The sequence below is a fragment of the Panicum hallii genome, chromosome 2 (assembly GCF_002211085.1).
Source record: "Panicum hallii strain FIL2 chromosome 2, PHallii_v3.1, whole genome shotgun sequence".
Classification (NCBI taxonomy): domain Eukaryota; kingdom Viridiplantae; phylum Streptophyta; class Magnoliopsida; order Poales; family Poaceae; genus Panicum; species Panicum hallii.
In genome coordinates this window covers 41184037-41202874 of record NC_038043.1, presented here as the reverse complement: position 1 = coordinate 41202874, position 18838 = coordinate 41184037, and the positions used below count along the sequence as shown (strand labels likewise).

The 18838-nt window shown below is 46.6% G+C and overlaps 2 protein-coding genes and 1 long non-coding RNA gene across 6 annotated transcripts; 1 reads left to right on the top strand and 2 right to left on the bottom strand.

Moving 5' to 3' along the window:
* Positions 1 to 248: 248 nt before the first annotated feature.
* Positions 249 to 2292, bottom strand: LOC112882595 (probable trehalose-phosphate phosphatase 7). Of its 4 annotated transcripts, none has more exons than XM_025947682.1 (5): positions 1765 to 2190; positions 1590 to 1661; positions 1376 to 1477; positions 1105 to 1266; positions 249 to 882 (listed from the first exon to the last, which is right to left on the bottom strand). In XM_025947682.1, the coding sequence occupies exons 1-5, from the start codon at positions 2188 to 2190 to the stop codon at positions 496 to 498; spliced, it is 1149 nt and encodes a 382-aa protein (XP_025803467.1). In that variant the 3' UTR covers positions 249 to 495. The 4 variants fall into 4 exon arrangements, with proteins under 4 accessions (XP_025803467.1, XP_025803468.1, XP_025803464.1 ...); XM_025947683.1 differs by having other exon boundaries at positions 1105 to 1263; XM_025947679.1 differs by having other exon boundaries at positions 249 to 1266; positions 1765 to 2292.
* A 9930-nt stretch (positions 2293 to 12222) lies between these two features.
* LOC112879515 lies at positions 12223 to 14363 on the top strand. The gene is made up of 3 exons (XR_003226091.1): positions 12223 to 12682; positions 12783 to 12902; positions 13795 to 14363. It is a non-coding gene; the product is annotated as an uncharacterized LOC112879515 (long non-coding RNA).
* Positions 14364 to 17930: 3567 nt separating this feature from the next.
* LOC112881058 (zein-alpha PMS1-like) lies at positions 17931 to 18417 on the bottom strand. The gene is made up of 2 exons (XM_025945767.1): positions 18409 to 18417; positions 17931 to 18320 (listed from the first exon to the last, which is right to left on the bottom strand). The coding sequence occupies exons 1-2, from the start codon at positions 18415 to 18417 to the stop codon at positions 17931 to 17933; spliced, it is 399 nt and encodes a 132-aa protein (XP_025801552.1).
* Positions 18418 to 18838: the final 421 nt, after the last annotated feature.

Genomic DNA, 18838 nt, shown 5'->3' with positions numbered 1-18838 from the left:
TTAGAATCTCTCAATCCTATCGGGCGATTCCGTGGAATGATTTAACATCTAAGATAACCGAGCCAGTTCTGATCGATCTATGGTTCTTATTAGAAAAACTTAGGATCGATTGTAAGAACGATTTGTGATCTTATTATATTAACTTTGTACTAGATTCAGAACATGCAAGTTTAATAACTTAAGCATGCACGCATCATAGGCCACATTGGCATTCAGAGAAACTGATCAAGGAATTGGAACGAGAGACAGGTATAAATTTGTTCTTGGTTACTCGATTCTTTTCCTCTTGTATATATAGCATCATCAATTAACTACATAATGTACATGCTTGTCATACACCCGTTCGGGCCCTCGGGAAAAAGAAGAAGGGAGAGGAAAACAGAGCTCTCGCACTCTACGAGATGGTACACCAAACAGTTCTAGATCCACTGCATCTCTCAATCAGCTCCTTTAATTTGCATCCGGCGCCGCATTGTCCAGGTACAAGAAGAACCGTCATTGCAGCCTGAGCCTGAGCCTCGCCCTGGAGAGTCGCTTCCACTCCACGAGGCGGAGCAGGAACTCCATGACCTCGGCGGGCTCCTGGAGCGAGTAGGAGGCGCTCGTCTCCTTGGGGTGCTTGGACACGAGGATGCCGACGCCCTGCCCCCGCCGCCGCAGGACCTTGAAGGCGTCCTCGTCGGTGCGGTCGTCGCCGATGTAGACGGGCAGGACGTTGGTGCAGTCGGCGAAGCCGAGCGACTCGAGCAGGAACTCGAGGGCCTTGCCCTTGTCCCACTTGATGGTGGGCCGCACCTCCAGCACCATCCGCCCCTGCGTCAGCCGCAGCTTCGGGTACCCCCGCAGCACGCCCTTCACCGCCTCCGACAGCTCGCCCCACATCTGCACATGTACATCAGCAGGCTGATTAGTAGTTGCGTCCGCCACTAGCGATCGATCGACGACGTGCGCAGGTGGAAAAGCTTTATATTTAGCGTGGATTGATTTGGAGTTGCCATTCGCCGGAGATAATGCCAGTGAGTGGAGTGGGGGCTCGATCGGAACGAAAAGGTGAGGACGGGATGAGGAAAGCAACGGCCAATTGCGGGCAACGGAAGAACCAACCTTTTCGTCGACGCATCTGAAGTGGACGGACACGCAGAACTTGTTATTCTCGACCTTGGCCCCCGGGATGCTGCGAGTCGTCTCGACCAGGCGCTCGTGCACCTCCTCGATCATCGGCAGGAATTCGCTCGCCGGCTGGAACAGGACTCCTCCCTTCGCCTGCTGAGGCATGCACGGGAATAATCATGGGAGGGGGCAAAAAAAAAAAAGCGGTTTTAGTCTTGTGAACCGCCTGATGAGGCAGCGAGAGGGTGGCGGAGCGAGTGGTTACCTTGGCCTTTGCGTGCCGGGAAGAGGCCTTGGCCGGGCCCTTGATGTCCATGCCGTGGCTCCCCGCGTAGTACAGCTCCGCCAGCTTTACGAACTCGAACACCTGCTCGTTGCGTCGGGTCGAAAAAAAATTAAGGTCGGTTTATTAGTTGCCGTCGGCGATGGTGAGTGATGCTGGCAGCAATGGGGGATGCCGATGGCTTTGGCGTGCGTACCTTGTCGAGGCACCGGCCGCTGACGATCGCCGTCGGGAAGTGCTTGGCGACGCTGCGCACGGCCATCCGCATCTGCTTGTTCACAATAAAGAATCAACGCATACGTGTCAGTAACTGTTTGCAGGGAAGAAGACATGCGGTGGCGCCGGGCACGCAGCGCTGACGGCGAGCTCACCGTCTCGCTCATGAAGGCGGCGTCGGGGTCGTCCACGATGGGCGACAGGGTGCCGTCGTAGTCCAGGAACATCACGATGCGCTTGCCCTCGGACGCTGCCACGATCTGCTCGAACTTGCCCAGCGCCGACGGGTGCCGCACCATCCACGCGGCGCGCTCGTCGTCTACGCCGGCGGCGAGGGCCGCCGCGGCCTTGGCGTGCGTCGGCGACGACGCGCGCATGGACTCGACGCCCCACGCGCCGCCCAGCAGCCCCGCCGCCCCGGCGCCGAGCTCCACCTGCAGGCACTTGCGCCGCACGGATGCGGCGATCCCGGCGCCGCGCGGCGGCGGGTACGGGAACAGCGTCCCCGGGCAGGGGCACGCCGCCTGCGCCGGCGCCGCCGAGACGCCCACCTCCGAGACTCCCACGCTCGGCTTCGCCATCGCTCGGAACTCACGTCCTGATCGTGCAGTTATCGATCTGCAGATGGAACAGGAACCCTGACCAGGCAGTGACCGGAGAGAATCAAGGGCGATGATTGGTGTGGGCGGTGAGGAGGCGGGAGGCGGGAGGCGGCTATTTATAGCAGCGGCGGGCGCGGAGGGAGGCGACGCGGGTGACGCGGATCCGGCGTGGGCCACTGCGGGCGGGCGCCCGGGCCCCGCCGGCGCGCCTTGGACGCGTCCGCCGTCGCGCGGCCCAGCTCGGTGCCAGGTGGCCCGCGCGTGCACGTGCCGGGCCCGCCGCGGCGTGTACGTGTGGGCCTCCTGCGCGTGACACCTTGGCGTTAACTTCCACAACAAAGCTCTTCTTCTTCACTCGTAGCAGTAACGCTAGCTGTTTGTTACTGTGTAGTTCCAGCTTTACAGCCTAGCTCGTTTTGTCCCGGTGGTGGGCTGAAACTCGTGCGTTATTGATTCTGCGAAACACGAGAGGTTTTCTGCTCGGGGTTTCAATCTTAATAGAAGTCTCTTAACCTTAACATAAGCAAGATAGGATGATGCCATGATGGGTTACATTTGAAGGGAGCACCGTGAAAATTTTACGTACTACTCATTACTCCCTTTGGATACCAAATACTACTGGATTTTGACATAGGCATAAAATTATGATACAATGGTGTCATTTTGCATATATGAGTTATTGAGCTTGTAAATTTTTTGAAACACAACTAAGACGCAAACACTCGTATATACATATACGTACACTCATCCTTATATAAAAATACGCACGCAACCCTACCCCAATAAATATCTCCGAGATACTAAGCCGAGAGATGCTCAAGCCACATGCGTCTCGCTGTCGACGGGTACGTCGTCTATCATTGAAATAATAGCGCCGGTTATATTTTTAAATAAATATAGAAAAATATGAGCACCCGTGCTGAGCCGAGAACTTGAACTTACCAGCTGAATTATGCTCATTTCAAAAGTTACTAAATTTGTTAATTACACAACTTAATGATGTCTGAGCGACATAATTAGCATACACTTGTGTATGTTTGGGTTTAAGGACCGGGACGATACGTGGATTCCACTAAATATATATTTTTTTTATTCCCACGTGTAGTCCCAGAGTGACATTAATGAGTTGAAAGATCTCTCGTTGAAACGGATGCTACATAGGTAGGCGAACACTGATAGGAGATATTTGGATCTCGAATAAACTAATTATCAATTTTAGAAATCCATATGAAAACTATTCCTTCGGGGACCTAGTGGACCTAATTGATGCTCCTAACAGGTTTAGAGAAGTCAGTGCACTTTATTCTAAGGAATGTAATGACCATAGTATTACGTAAGGGCGAAAATTGATTTTTTGTCAAACCATGTAAACCTCACATGCTAAATTGCTAAGGCATAGGAGTTCGTAATGCATAACCACTAAGTATAGGGCCACACACAGTTTTGAGTGGTTTATGCAAAACTAAAACCATGGTTGTACACAATATGCATTACATACATGTCATACCTAGAGTAAGGATGGATTAACCGGATTATTATTTTAGTGGTAGGCTACATGCTCGATAATAGCGAGGTGCTTGTAGCAACTTAGTTAATCTTGATGTTGCAGCTGCAGTTGTAGTATCCAGTAATAAGTATATGTGTGTCTGGTCACGTGGGGTGGTATCCTTTTGCGTGAGTATCTAGCGTTTGCACAACATTTCTAATGTGAAAATTAAAGTACGTGGGGAGAAGCTTATGTCACTGATTGGATGCATGTAAATAAGGCAGGCATGGAAGAATGAAGCAAAAATACTCTTTTTAAAGAAGATGCGTTGGATGAAATTCAGTACAATCGTACTACCTCCAGCAAGAAAAACAAAGCTGGTTTTGCAATCTGAAACGTCAAGTCAACTTGAGTGGAGGGCAGTATCCGAACTGGCACTGAGGCCTCGTTTAGATCGCAAGTTTGTATAACATTTGGAACTTTTTGCTACTGTAGCGTTTTCGTTTGTATTTGACAAATTTTATCTAATCATGGTCTAACTAGGCTTAAAAGATTCGTCTCGTGATGTACAATTAAACTGTGCAATTAGTTATTTTTTTTACATACATTTACTGCTCCATGCATGTGTCCCAAAATTGATATGATGGAGAGAGAGTGTAAAAATTATAACATTTGCAATGCATCTAAACGGGGCCTGAAATTCATCCGAGCACGTAACTCTCAATGATCTTAGGTATTCCATTCAATCATGGTCCAACCGTTTCCTTTCTGATTTGATATTTTCTATTCGATTGAGCATGGTCCACCTGCCTTTAGTTGATGGTTATTTTGGCCGGCATATATGCAACTTAGGGTGTGTTCGTTTCTTAGGGTCTAGAGTTTAGATCCGTCACATCAAAGAGAATCTTGTCATTTAGAAGTATTAAATAAAGTCTAATTACAAAACTAATTGCAGAACCCCAGGGCTAATTCGCGACACGAATCTAATGGGCTATATTAGATCATGATTAGCGGATGATTGCTGTAGCATCACTGTGGCAAATTATGGATTAATTAGGCTCATTAAATTTGTCTCGCGAATTAGCACCTATTTGTGCAAAAAGTTTTGTAATTAGATTTTATTTAATACTTTTAAATGACAAGATTTTCTTTGATGTGATGGGTCTAAAATTTAGAGGGTAGGAAACGAACACACTCTTGGTACTAGTATAGTTCACTGTAGCCAGCAGGAGGAGGATTTCACATCTCGTAGTCGTAGGTCGGTACCATGGTCAGGTTAGGTGCGAGCGAACCGTATTCAGCAGGAACCCGCGCGGCGCGGTGGTGCATGCATCTCGCTCGTAGTTGGCCGGTCCAGCCCCGGGAGCCCCTTTCCACGTCGAAGCCGCCGGTGCGGTGCGAATAGGTGCTGCCCCGGGGCGCGGCCAAATTATTTACCAGCAGGGGGCACATGTTCCCGTCGTTTTCCGCCGTTGCCGAGGGGCGCCACCGAAACAGGGGCGCGCGCGGCTGGGGGCGCCAGCGAAACCGTGCGCCGGGACGGCGGCGAAACCGGCTGCCGGGGCACCTATATTTTGGCTGCCAAGTGCCCCACGCGCTGCCGCGCTGGGAACATGTCGACACAAGCCGGAGGACCGTTGGTGGCGGCCTGTCGTCGATAGCGTGTCCTATATTATAACATTCTAATTTTAAAATTAGAAACTTAAATAAATTTTACTAGAACTCTCTTGGAATCCATAAAATTTTATTTCCCCATTTTGATTCTTAGAGCATTTACTGTGAATTAATCGCAATTTAATAAACTATAAAAAAAATATAAGGAACCAAATAACTGTAGTTTTTGTGTATTTCATGCCCCATTGCATTGTTTTATTGTTTGTCTTTCACTTAAATTTAAATTTCAAATTCAAATTCAAATGCATTTGAGTGCATTTCTTTTTCTCTCTTATTTTCTAGTTGGGCCCGGCCCACTTCTCGTTTTCGTTTTCCTCTCCCATTTTCCCTTACGGCCTAGCCCGAGCCGGCCTTTCCTTTCTCCACCGCACGGCCCAGCCGGCCCCCTTTTCTTTTCCTCCTTTCTCCTCTCGCGCGCGCCCAGCCAGCAGCTCCCCGGCCAAATTCCCTTCGCGCGGCCCACCTTCTTTCTCTTCCCCCTTCCCTCGCTGATGGGTGGACCCCATCTGTCGGGGTCGTCTTCCCCCCTCCGAGCCGGGCTCGGACTCGAACTCGAGTCCGGCCAGCACACGGTGGACCTCCGCCGCGCGGGGCCTCGGGCCCGCACGCCCAGGCACCTGGCCGCCCCTATTTAAGCCCCCGTGCCCTAGCTCCTCGTCCCCAAGCCGCCGCCGCCGCCTCCGCCCATGAAAACGCTAGCATCCCGAGCCCCTCCACTGCCGCCATTGCCAAGCTTCGGGAGCTCGCCGCGCCGCCGTTCCGCCGCTTCCCGCCGACGAACAAGCGCTCCAAGAGCTTCGCATTGGGGTGAGGATACTCGCCCGCTGCTTCTCCCCCTCCCCCTTGCTTTCCCGCGCTCGCTATTGTTCGCTGGAGTTCCCGAGCCACCGCTCACCGCCGCGCCGCCGCTCGGTCGATCCCACAGCCCTAAAGCCCCCAGATCGATTACCTGTGACGTTCTCTATCTCTCAGTGCAAACCGCACTCGAAACGAGGCTGGGAGCACGTTTACGCGTTTTCCCCGGTGATGCGCCGCTGCTCACCGCCGCTCGCCGCCGCACTGACCCGCCGTCGGCGCTTAGTGCCGCTGCCCCACGCCACCCTCGCGTTCCAGCTGTCAGATCTAGATCCAACGGGTTAGATAACGGGTTAGATTAGATCTAACCCGAGTCAATAGAGTCCGATACCAGTCAACCTAAGATCAATTTGCGCTCAAGCCCTGAGTTTTGTAGAAATCAACCCGCAGTCCACGGTAGTTCAAAAGTATTCACGAATAGATCCTTTTTCTTCTGTTTAGGCCCCTAACTTATTGAAAAATAGAACTCACAGTACTAGATCCTTCTATTTTACAATCTAATCCCTAGGTCTAAGGTTTAATTATGATCTAGCCCTCGGTTTCTTCTGTCAGAGCCCTTTTAGTTTCAAACCTTCTACAAATAAGCCCCTAGAATCATGTTTTAGCCCTAATTTCTCCGTTTTAACTCTGTTTTCATCGATTCTTGCTCTCACGCGATCCTTACAACATATGCAGTAGTTTTATTACAATATTTTGCTATATTTATATTGATTGGTGTACTGTTTCTTATTTATTGTATTTTTTTGCTTGTATGCACTTGTGTGTTACGATAGACGGTACGCAGTTCAAGGGTCCGCAAGAGCTGAGCTTTGAAGAAGTTCCCGAGCAGCGGTAGTTTGTTGATGAAGGCAAGTGGTTCTTGATCATACTCCAGCCCCAATAATTTTATAAATACACATATTTACTTTATATGCATGCATGTGTCTAGAATATGATGGATCCCAAATTAAGGATGTGCATAGTTTCTTTGAACTTTCTTGATTAAATCTGGGTTATTATATTTATGTTGTAGCTATGCTAGTTGTTTTTACTTAGATTTTAGTTTGATAACCTAGAAATCATGTTACACTGGTTTACACATGTTATGGAATACTTTATTGATGATGATTAAGATCATTGTATTAATTGGAATATGGAGAACCACCTAGGAAAACAGTGCAACCACAATACTACATGGCTCTGATCTTGGCTAATTAATTAGAAACTTTAGCTTATGATGATCTTACCTAAAGGGCAAGAGGGGTTGCATCGTCGAGGTATAGCTCGGTTCTCTTGAGGGTGTGATATGGTCCTGAGTAAGGCGTCTGCCTCATTAGGGAGAGTTATGATCGCTTTGACTTGAAACCTTAGCGGATTGTTATAAGTTAGGGAATCTTTATAAAGGCGTCGTAGTGAATCCCTGCCACTCACCTCGGAAGTGTTTAAGGGCCTTGCAAACCCGGGCATCAAGGGAAACACGAATTATGGGTAAAGTGTAAACCTCTGCAGAGTGAAAACTGATATATCAGTCGTGCTCATGGTTAAGAGCGGCTTGGACACTCACATGATAATTAAACCTAAAGATGATCTAAATCGATGTTCTTTATCTATTTATTTATGTTGATGTTATCTTATCTCTTATTTATTTAAGGGTTGATATATACTTACACTTAGTTAATACTTGCTTAATAAAATTTGATCAACTAAAAATGCTTATCGCAGTCAAATCATATCAGCTTTTTCTTGATTATAGCCCTGCATGTCATATAATTTACTCCACTTGCTGAGCACCAACCATAAGTGTACTCACACTTGCTTTATTAAAAACAATGCTGCTCAGAACAAGATAATTATCCTGAGTTCCCTGAAGATTTCGAAGAGTACTAGACGTATGTCTTCCAGTCATCTGTCCGTAAAGTCGAAGTCCGTTGCGAGTTATTAACATTTATTTATTCGTTTAAGATTAAGACTGTCGGTCATATAATAAAAAAGTACTGATATACTCTATTTTGTTAATGCATTGTTTCGGGTATACACTTGTGACGTCTACTATATGTACGGAACTTGATCCTGACGCATATATAGGATGCATTCGGTTACCTTTTCTAGATCGGCTGCGACAATACCCATTGCCCATCGGCATCCGCATCTATAGACTATAGAGGAAGGTGCCAACGTAGTTAGGACGACACAAAAAGAAAAGGGCTCGCCTCAGCTGCCATCTCGAAGCGTCGATGCGGCCAGTGCACTGCGTCCCTGCCCGCGCTTCAGCTCAACCAGCGAGAACCGCATAGGAGATGGATCTAAGTGATCAACCTTCTTTGAGCTTTTTTTACCCCAGGAAAAATCTTTGAGGTATCATCCAAGTGCTATAACCATTTCTAAGGATCATGGTATCACATATATTGATACTTTGTTGTATGACAACCTTGGTCCAACTTAAGGTAGTTTGATTTATAACAAATTACTTTCTGAAAAGAAAAGAACCCTTAGACACATTTCAGTCAATTTGCTGCCAAACGGCATGACTTTCCAACAGCTCACAATAAACGGCATATTTCAGCATGACTTTCTGAAAAGATATTTTTACGCACTAGCAGAATCTGTGCCAGTAGGATCTATCAGTCTATCACCGTACATATGCACTCCAGGTTCCTTTTCGTGGGTTGGGTGCCAATCATAGCTAGAACAAATTGAAGGAATAAGAATCCTGGTACTGATTCGCTTGACCCTTTTCCCCCATAGGGCAACCGCCAACCGGCCAGGCGAAGGCTCTGATCGTTGTAGATTGAATTAATCTCGTACTAGAAACGGGTGCCTGTGGGCGGAAAGGAGCTCACCAGTCATGCAAGTTGCTAAGGCAGATTTGTGGTGGTATAAAGCTCGATCGCTTAGATTTGGTAGAGCTAGCTGTGCTTCACCAATTCAAAGAGGCAGATTCCGCCGCCAAGTGGACTATATGGCGTAGCTGTAGCTAACTAGCTATAGACCGTACGTTGGGCTTGCCCGGCCGGCGCCCCCCTGCTCACATGGAAGCACGATCGATCGTTCGATCACGGGGTTTTATGTCGCCGATCGTAAATGGAGCTGGCCGGCGGCCGGCACGGGCGAATGCAGCCCCTTGCCGTTCAGATCCTGGCGTTCACCGTTCGGCGCCACCGCCGCCCGGTGTCGGGTGGTCGGCCGGCATGAAAGGGTCCAAAGCAGAGCGTACAGTACCAGTGATCAATTCCGTCTCGACGTGACAAGAAAAGAAAAATGCGTGAATGTATCCTACAGAAACAGAGGCCATCCCCCTCTTTTGATCATCTTTTTGTGTGGCTATTGATACATGCAGACCTGAAACCTGATCAGTATTCGTCATGTCGTTATTGCTATGCGACTCATAAATTTCCGTTTCTATATACCTGTTAAAGGATTGTGTTATTACTTCGAGGCGAGTAAGAAGACAACAGATTCGCTGAGTCGTTGTCTGCTAAATCGTCTCAAGACTACATATCAAATATATACATGTAACTGCTTACCAGTGCTGAGTGATCAGGGAACATCCTATTTGCACACGCCTATCACCTTTTTGTCTCCTGCGAGCAAAGGCTATTTCAAAGGGAGCATTAATCCACTAAAAAAAGAGCATCAATTAATCAACCTTAAAACACTTTTAGACGCAGCGCAGAACCTTAATCCTAACCAAATCTAATCTTATATGATTAGCGCCACTATGCTTCCTAGCTAGACTTCTAAACTTTTCGTGGCCTGGCAAAGGATCTTCAGGATTTCTGGCTTTAACGAAAGAAACAGGAAAGGAGCAGTGCAACTTGTACTTCGTCCAATGTATGATTGAGCAGTAGCAACTAGCAAGTGGGAATAACAAAAAGGGTACCAACAACCACTAGCTAGATAGTGACCTTCATAAAATAACACCATGCATACCATATACTCCGCGCTCTATGAGACAAATTAAAGAATGTTAGATAGGTGCAAATGATAGCGCCTATATACCTTTTACTGCATCGTTAGTACTATAGCTCACCATAAAAGCCAGAACCATATCCTGGCCGCACAATCATGTAACAGAATGCTAATTTGTTCGATACGAACATGTCATCGATAGAGTAAAATAGACAGTAGGTAGAACAACTTGTATGGTGGGTGAAAGTAGGTCATAGATCTTATAACCACATGGATCGGAAATGCCATACGGCGAACGTGCAGGGTGAAGGGCGCTTGGAACTTTCTGCAATGGTTCGTCGAAATCCGGTCCATCGTGGTGCAGGGTTTGGGGCTGCCATTGCGAATGGGTGCGGGTAGGAAGTATAATGGAGCATTGGCGGCAGCAACAGCATTCATTGGTGAAACATTTAGTGGAAAATTGACTGCAGTAGCGGTGCTCACCGAGAGAGAAAGGACAGCAAAGAAGATACAGTAATTATCTTGGCTACCAAATTCTTGAGAGTCTGCTAATAATGTGATTTTACTGTCTATTGATTGCTAGTTGGACTAAGCTATATGAGTGATGGAATAACATTCGAGTTGGGACCTATTTATACACCCAGGATATCATCATGTCGCATAAGCAAGGTTTTGGCATTTGGTAAACAATTTGTCATCTAGATAAGCATAGATGGTATGGCGTCAATTCGATTAAAGGTTTTAATTTGCTGATTCATTTCGTTGAAACTTTGTGATATGTGTTGGCAAGATAATGCTAGCTACTTGGCAAAAGTGCCTTTTTGTTGTAATTTCTTGACGGACGAGCAAGGGCCTGTTTGTTTCCCACCCTCTAAACTTTAGACCCATCACATCAAAGAGAATCTTGCTATTTAGAAGTATTAAATAAAATCTGTTTATAAAATTTTTTGCACAACTGTGTGCTAATTCGCGAGACAAATTTAATAAGCCTAATTAATCCATAATTTGCCACAGTAATGCTACAGTAATTATTCGCTAATCATGGACTAATATACCTCATTAGATTCGTCTCGCGAATTAGCACTAGGGTTCTGCAATTAATTTTGTAATTAGATTTTATTTAATACTTCTAAATGACAAGATTCTCTTTGATGTGACCGCTCTAAACTTTAGGTACCCGGAAACGAACACACCCCAAGTCAGGTTGGATGTGCTTATCTTTACACATGCCACATCAATTGGGTTTGTGCTTTGTGGAACTAGTTTGTAATGCTATGATCTAATGCTTTGAGACTGAATTTGTCCTCAACTTAGAATGTATTCCACCTGCACAAGTCATGAAACTTTACTGTATTGGCTTATTTTCCCCTTCATGGGCCTGGACTACATATGGTCAGTTGAGCTTGGAGAGAATGGCGCTGCTATAGTCCACTAGATTATTGCACTATTGCCTCACTCATCGTCCTCATGTTGCAAGTTAGGAGTGCTTAGACCCTTAATCTTCGACACAATTGCAAAAGAAAGTGAGATATGAAGAGGCAAAGGGAGATTAGACCTCAGCAATGGTATGTGAATCACAAGGCATGCAGAACAGCCCAGTCCGATACTTCTCCCCACGATTGCCATGCTAATTAAGCCTACATGCTTGAGCACCGCATGTACAGACGCCTCACGCACGGTCCCGCTCGCCCTGCTCTTGCTCTAGTGCTGGTGACACCCAGCCTCACTTGTGGAGCCACAGAGGCGCACGCACCACCTGTCTCGGCTTCAATTCATCTCGTTCCTTTTCTTCTTTCACCGTACCCAATCCTTTTTCTTCTGGTTCGCGCTTGCACGTGATCAACATAGAAGTATCTAAACTAAATGACGGCATATAAGCTGCGATTAGCTGCACTGCACAGAACAGATCAATTTCTCAAAGGCTCAAGTTTCGACAAGGACACGGTGATTTGCAATATAATATTTAAAGGACTCGTGACTTTAAGAGAAGTTGAAAACTTAACTTATTAGCAAGAGTTATCTATACACCTCCTAATCACCATTTTTTCTTTGAACCTATCCCAAACCGGATTAGTTGAAAATGAAAAAGAAATACTAAACAGTACCGGGCCACGACAACCCAACTCAGTCCAAACCATGAAATTGCCAGGCCCAATTTTGATCAACGGCGGCGGCGGCGCTCCAACCCTCCAAGCCCTCCCTACTCCGCCGCCGCATCTCCCACACCACCGAGGAGCCACGATAGAGCTCCCGGGGGCGGCCGCACTCCCGTGCCTGGCGGCGTTCTTTACTCCCTTTCCCTTTCTCTATTCCATCCCCTTCCTCTCTGGCAAGGAGCTGTCCTCCTCCACCATTCCCTTTCAGATCCGGAGGGGGCGGCGTCTCCGACGAGCTCCTCGAGCTCCGGCCCATGGGGAGCAGCGGTGGGGCATGGACAGCGCGGTTAGCGGCACGACGGCGGCCTAGGCGAGCACCGTCTACGGGCGCGACGGCGGAGGACGAGCTCAGCTGCCGCGTCGCACCTCCCTGTTAGAGGTTGAGCTCCATGGCTGCCTCGGCCCCTTCCCGGTACGGCTTGGAATTTCGGTTGCTTCCCTCCCTCTTAAATCTTTTCAGTCATGCTGCAGCTCCGTTGGCCGATCTATCCAATCTTGTTGTGGTTCTCTAGGCTTTTGTGGCGCCGTTGCTTGCCTCCTCATCTCTGGACCCGGCATGAGTGGTGAGGGGTTGGACTGGAGGTAGCAGGCACACGCACTGAATGGCCAGAGACCTAGTTCTACAGATCTGTGTGAGTTTATTTCTTTACCTGCTCTTCGGTCCATATAAGAATGGATCTTATAGGTCATAAATTAGTGCCCACCGTGACTGCATCTTTGTTTCAACAATTTGCATGTCAGATTCGTTCAAATACCTAACTGAACCTATCAGATCTAGAATCGAAATCTTCCCTTTTGTTCCTGAAGAAGTCCATTTTCTTATTTAACTGATTCATTTCTTATTTAACTGTTTCAGTAGGATATTTTGGTAGGATTGGTAACGTCAGTGTTCTAGCACAAGGTAGGTTGATCCAGTTTTTGCTAGATAATAAAGTCATTGTAACACAGGGTAGCTAATTGTTCCCTAGATTCCAAAAGCAATCTGACACTTCCAGTTACCCTAAAAAACTTCGTGTCCTTTGTAATGCATTGTTAGCTTGTGGTTCTAGTTAATTTGTGGTGGCCAGTGCAATGCTTCTGGCCGTCTTTGTTGCAATGTGACTTATCATTATATCTGAATGTTACCTGACTTGGAAAGGATTGCTACCTTTGCTCTGGACATCAGGACTAACATGAACCATATCATCGGGTAAAGAATAAGTTGACTTACGATTTGGTACTTCACTGTCAGCTGCCTGTATTCTAGAGCAATTTTATAGTAATGCAGTTTGTATTCTGCTATTATACTAATGCTAAGAACTAAACAATATTCATGTAACAATGGAGTTACAATGCAGTCTGTAGTGCTGAAGCTTAAGTACAACAACCAGAATTGCTAATGGTTTCAGTTGGAGGTTCATGGCCTTTGGGGCTCATAGTTCAACTGTTGCTTTTAGTCATATCTATAGTGCACTTGCTCCTGCACTTTTTCATATTAGCTAGTACTCTAGGCATCTAAAATCATTTTGTTGTAACCGCATGCAGGCGACTGGATAATCTCAGCATGTTGTCTTGGAATCAACAAGTGAGTAAGCGACGGCGTTGCAGTAGATGGCCGCTGCAGCTATGCTCTCGATAGTGGACCAGTAAGGCAGCAATCAGCAGTGGAAACCATTCATCTACGTGGCGGTGCCAGTTGCTTTTGAAAACAGAATAGCAGTAGGTAATTTCATCTTTTGAAGTGTTGTGCCTTCGCATACACTTAGTAGGTTGGTAGGAGATACATTTGGGATGGCACGTGACAGTTGGGTTCATGCGAAACATTTGGACATAATCTATGTATATGCTGTATGCATGGTTCTTACGGCCGTAAGGCGAGGCGTGGCGAGTCACCACCGCCCAACCGCCTAGGCGGGCTAAGGCGATGCCTTAGGCCAAAACAAGGGGAGTGCCTTGTCGCCTAGGCAACGCCATCAAAACCATGGCTGTATGTAATGGTCGACCTCTGATGTCTTGATAGTTCAGCTATAATTGTATGATAAGCTGCACAATGTGTCACAAATGGACCATTTTGTGCACGATTCAGATTTAATTTGAATTTTGTTTCTTGAAAACCCTGTCGGCCAATGAATAGCTACCCTGTAAGAATGACATCGACAAGGGTTAATAAAATTTCCTGTCTGTAAATAAGAGTGACAACAAAAAAAAAATGTGATTTCACTGTCTAAGATGCTTATTGGTCTTAGCTATATGAATGATGGACTAACATTTCATTTGGGGCCTATTTATACACATAGGAGAAAGTAGCACAAGCAAGGTTTTGGCATTTGGTAAACATATTCTAATCCGGATAAGCGTAGATGATACGACAATGATCCGATTACAGCATTTGCTGGTTCATTTTATTTGGAACTATGTACTATGTATGTGTGTTGGCATGATAATGCTAGCTACTCCCTCTGTTCCCACCTAAATATAGGTCGTTTTGATTTTTCTAGGTTCATAGGTTTTACTATATGCATCTAGACATATATTATATCTAGATACATGGCAAATACTACAAATCTAAAAATATCATTTTATTTGGAACTACGTACTATGTATGTGTGTTGGCATGATAATGCTAGCTACTCCCTCTGTTCTCAAATATAGGTCGTTTTGATTTTTCTAGGTTCATAGATTTTACTATGCACCTAGACATACATTATATCTAGATGCATAGCAAATACTACAAATATAAAAATGCCAAAACGACATACAATTTGGAACGGAGGGTGGTCTTGGCATAAGTGCTTTTTGTTGGAACTTTCTTAATACATGAGAAAATAAGGTAGTTTGTGTTTATCTTTACACATGCCACGTCAAATGGGTTTGTGCATCGTGGAAATGAGTTTGTGATGTTATGGTATACTCACATGGACATCTGGTCCTTCTAAACTGAATTTGTCCACGTCTTAGAATGTACTCCACCTCAAGTTATGAAAGTACATATGGTTAGTGGAGGATGGAGATAATTGCACCGCAAGTCCACTATGGCACCGTCTATTGCACTATTGCCTCATCCACACTCCCTCAACTTGCAAGTAACTTTGCTAGTCCTTAAACATTAACTCAATGAGCGCTGAGCTATTACCAAACACGAGATTTTCCTCTCTCTCTCTCTCCCCCCCTCTCCCCAATATAACTCTATGGCCTACACTTGTCTTAGTAGCAGATAGCAGAGCCAGTCACGTTGTGCATCAATTCTCAACATCACAACTATACTGTCGGTACATACAGACAGGGGTACCTCCTACTATGTGTCCAGCCCGAGGGGCGCGAGGTTATCCGTAACCTCGCACTAAACCTTTGGGCGACAGGGTGTACGGCCTAGGCCTGACAACTGGGGGCACGGTCTCCGGACCTTCCCCCACGCTCTAGCAGGTCCGGCGCCTCCACGTGTCCGGGAGGATAAGGTGCTTAGAAACGGCTACCGCGGGCCCGAACCACCGCGGGGTGATCTTGGGCCCCTACGTATGGAAGCCGGACCCCCAGGGGGCCTAAGCGCCTGGGCCAGCCAGGGGGGCCCGGACCTCCCTTCCCACCGGGGAGGAGGTTCGGTGCCGCCGCGTGCCCCTGAGGAAGCGGCCGATAAACCAGCACCGCCACGTGTCCGGTGGCAGCCAGCCTTCTACGAGAAGGCAATCCAACTACCGCATTAAATGCGGGTGGTTGGGGTGCGCGTGCCCGAGACAGGGCATGGGCTGCCCACTGACACGTTGGGCAGGTATGCTGACACCACGGTAAGCCCGCCAGTTACCGAGGCGGCGCGTTGCATCACCGCACCGCGTGCGCGGGCGAGGGGCGTGTAGTCACATCACAACGCCGTGCGCGTGAGCGAAGAGTTATTATGACCTGCTGCAGGAAGGCCACGGCGTGCACTGGTACAGTGCGCAAAGGCTAGAGCACGGCAGGTCAACATAGCCTCTTCGCCTGTCCGCGGGAACTGACTCTACAGTGACAGCACGTCTCCACTACGCATGTCACTGGCAGCAGACCTTGTGCAAGCGAGACGGCACATGACCATACCCTGGTGGAGGATACGTGCGGGGCCGAAGAGGAAGATTTCCGAATCTGTAGCATTTAAGGCTCCAATGTGTACATTATTTAATATATCTCCGGGTCCACCTGTCGGGACCCCGCTCAGTGTATGCGCTCCCCTTGAGCCTATAAAAGGGAGAGCACACACGTTAGAATACAAGCTCTCTCAGGTGCTCTCTCAAGCTTAGACACACACACACCACTAGTTTCACAGACTCTCAGAAGAGTTCACTCACACAAGGAAGTTGACACTCACTGAGGGATAGTTGTTCCTCACCAAAACAAGCAATATATCTCACGGTGGACGTAGAGTTTTACGCTTCGGCGGCCTGAACCACTCTAAACCCTTGTGTGCTTTCTGTGTTCATACGCCTCTAGATCAATCATTCCTAGACTTCCCCCAAACTAGTCCTAAACTAGGATTAGGCGGGTGCACTCCGCCACCCGGCTGGAGAAATCCTCTGGCATATACAAATTGTGTCGTAATATTGTTTTCTCTATGAATAAATCGGTCTCGAAAGTCATGAAACATATGCTATCAGCTATCATCAAGGATTTAGGGACACAACCAGAATCTATGCCACGTTAATCCACAATTATGAAGACATGAAGAGTCACTTGATGTGTCCCAATTTCTTCACTTCGGAAGCATTACATAGCATATTTCTTCAATTCGATTTATCTTATCGCATCAGAAAATGTTGTGGACAGCTTTGCCTGCAGCCCGCATCATCTTCTTTATAAACATAATTATTTTTTTGGATGATGATGAAATTATTAGTCTTGTAGTGTGGCCATAAAATATATCACATACGTAAATAGTATATTCTTATGGGAAGGCTTACTTATCTATTTACGCCTCATGAAGTTTCACAGCCAGTTATTTCCTCAAATCAGTTATCCTATATAAAGCTTCATAACGTGTAATCGGGTATGATAATGAAAGCGAGTTTACTGAATATGCGATGTAACAGTGAGCAGTAAGCCTATATTAAAGACTATGTAACTGACCAAGGTGGAAAGGTGACAACATTCAGATATACACAACATACATAGCTATACAAGAAAAGCAATTTTAAATATTTAACTTGCAGAGAGATTGAAAAAGAGGAGTCCAAGTTGTAGCAACTGTTGGCTAGGAGCCTAAACATGTCAAAGGTGAAGTAAAGCACCTCAATGTGCATGTCCTTACTCTTCCTAGAAGGATCAACGCCAGGTCCCGCTTTGTTGATGTTGAAATGGACTATTCGCTCGTTACGGCATGCCAATAAGAACTTGTTAATGAAATTGAATTGGTCTTATTAGATTGTGTCCAAGCCACTATCCTAATATTTTTGTTCTGTAAGAATTGTTTATTTGGCTTACGAAAACGGCACGATGTTACTGGTGGACACCATGGATAACGCACGGAGGCTCAAGTTTGTAGTTCAACTAGCGTCTCAGGTTCTTAATTTTACAACGCAAAGCATTATAAAATAGTTCTGAATATATAATGCAAGGAGAATACTTTATGTAATACCTTGCTTATTTCTGATGAGTCACAGGCACTCGACTGTAAACTTTATTATTACTTTATAGAGTACAGCTCATAATTTACTCATTTAGTAAATTCCACCACCAATGAAGGGTTGTTGCCAGTACGCAGCTGGGTTCGCTAGGGCCACTTGGCTAAACACGTCTGGCACCACTTGCTGTAGTTGTAAGTAGGCAACAGGGTTAACCGTGGCAAACTGGTGGAACACATTTGGTGGCAGCTGTTGTGTCTGCGCGTAGGCTGCAGCAGGGTTTGCCACGGCAAATTGGTTGAATACGTTTCGTAGCACCTGCTGCTGTTGCCAGTACGTGGCTGGGTTGGCCACAGCTAGTTGGTTCAATTCAAATGGAAGAAATTGTTGTTGCAAGTAGGTGGCAGGGCTCGCCACATAACGCAGTAGCTGCTGTTGCTGCTGCAGTGCTATGATGCTCTGTACTGCCTGATGCGCCTGGTAGTGCTGATGTGAGGTAGCCCATGGTTGTTGCACGATCCCAACCGATGAGGCTGCGATACTTGCAGTTAGCGCTTCTTGCTGTGCGTAGTACCGTGCCCATGGGTTTGCCGATCCCACTGCGAATGGGTGTGGGAAGTATAACGGAGTATTGATTGCGGCAATGGCACTCAGTGGTGAATAGTATGGTGGAAAAACAACTGCGGTAGTGGTGCTCACTGAGAGAGCAAGGAGAGCAAAGAGGACAATTGTTTTGGCTGCCATTGTTGCTAATGTGATTTCACTGTCTAAGATGCTGAGTGGTCTTAGCTATATGAATGATGGACTAACATTTCATTTGGGGCCTATTTATACACATAGGAGAAAGTAGCACAAGCAAGGTTTTGGAATTACGTAGACATATTCTAATCCGGATAAGCGTAGATGATACGACATCGATCCGATTACAACCTTTGCTGATTCATTTTATTTGGAACTATGTACTATGTATGTGTGTTGGCATGATAATGCTAGCTACTGCCTCC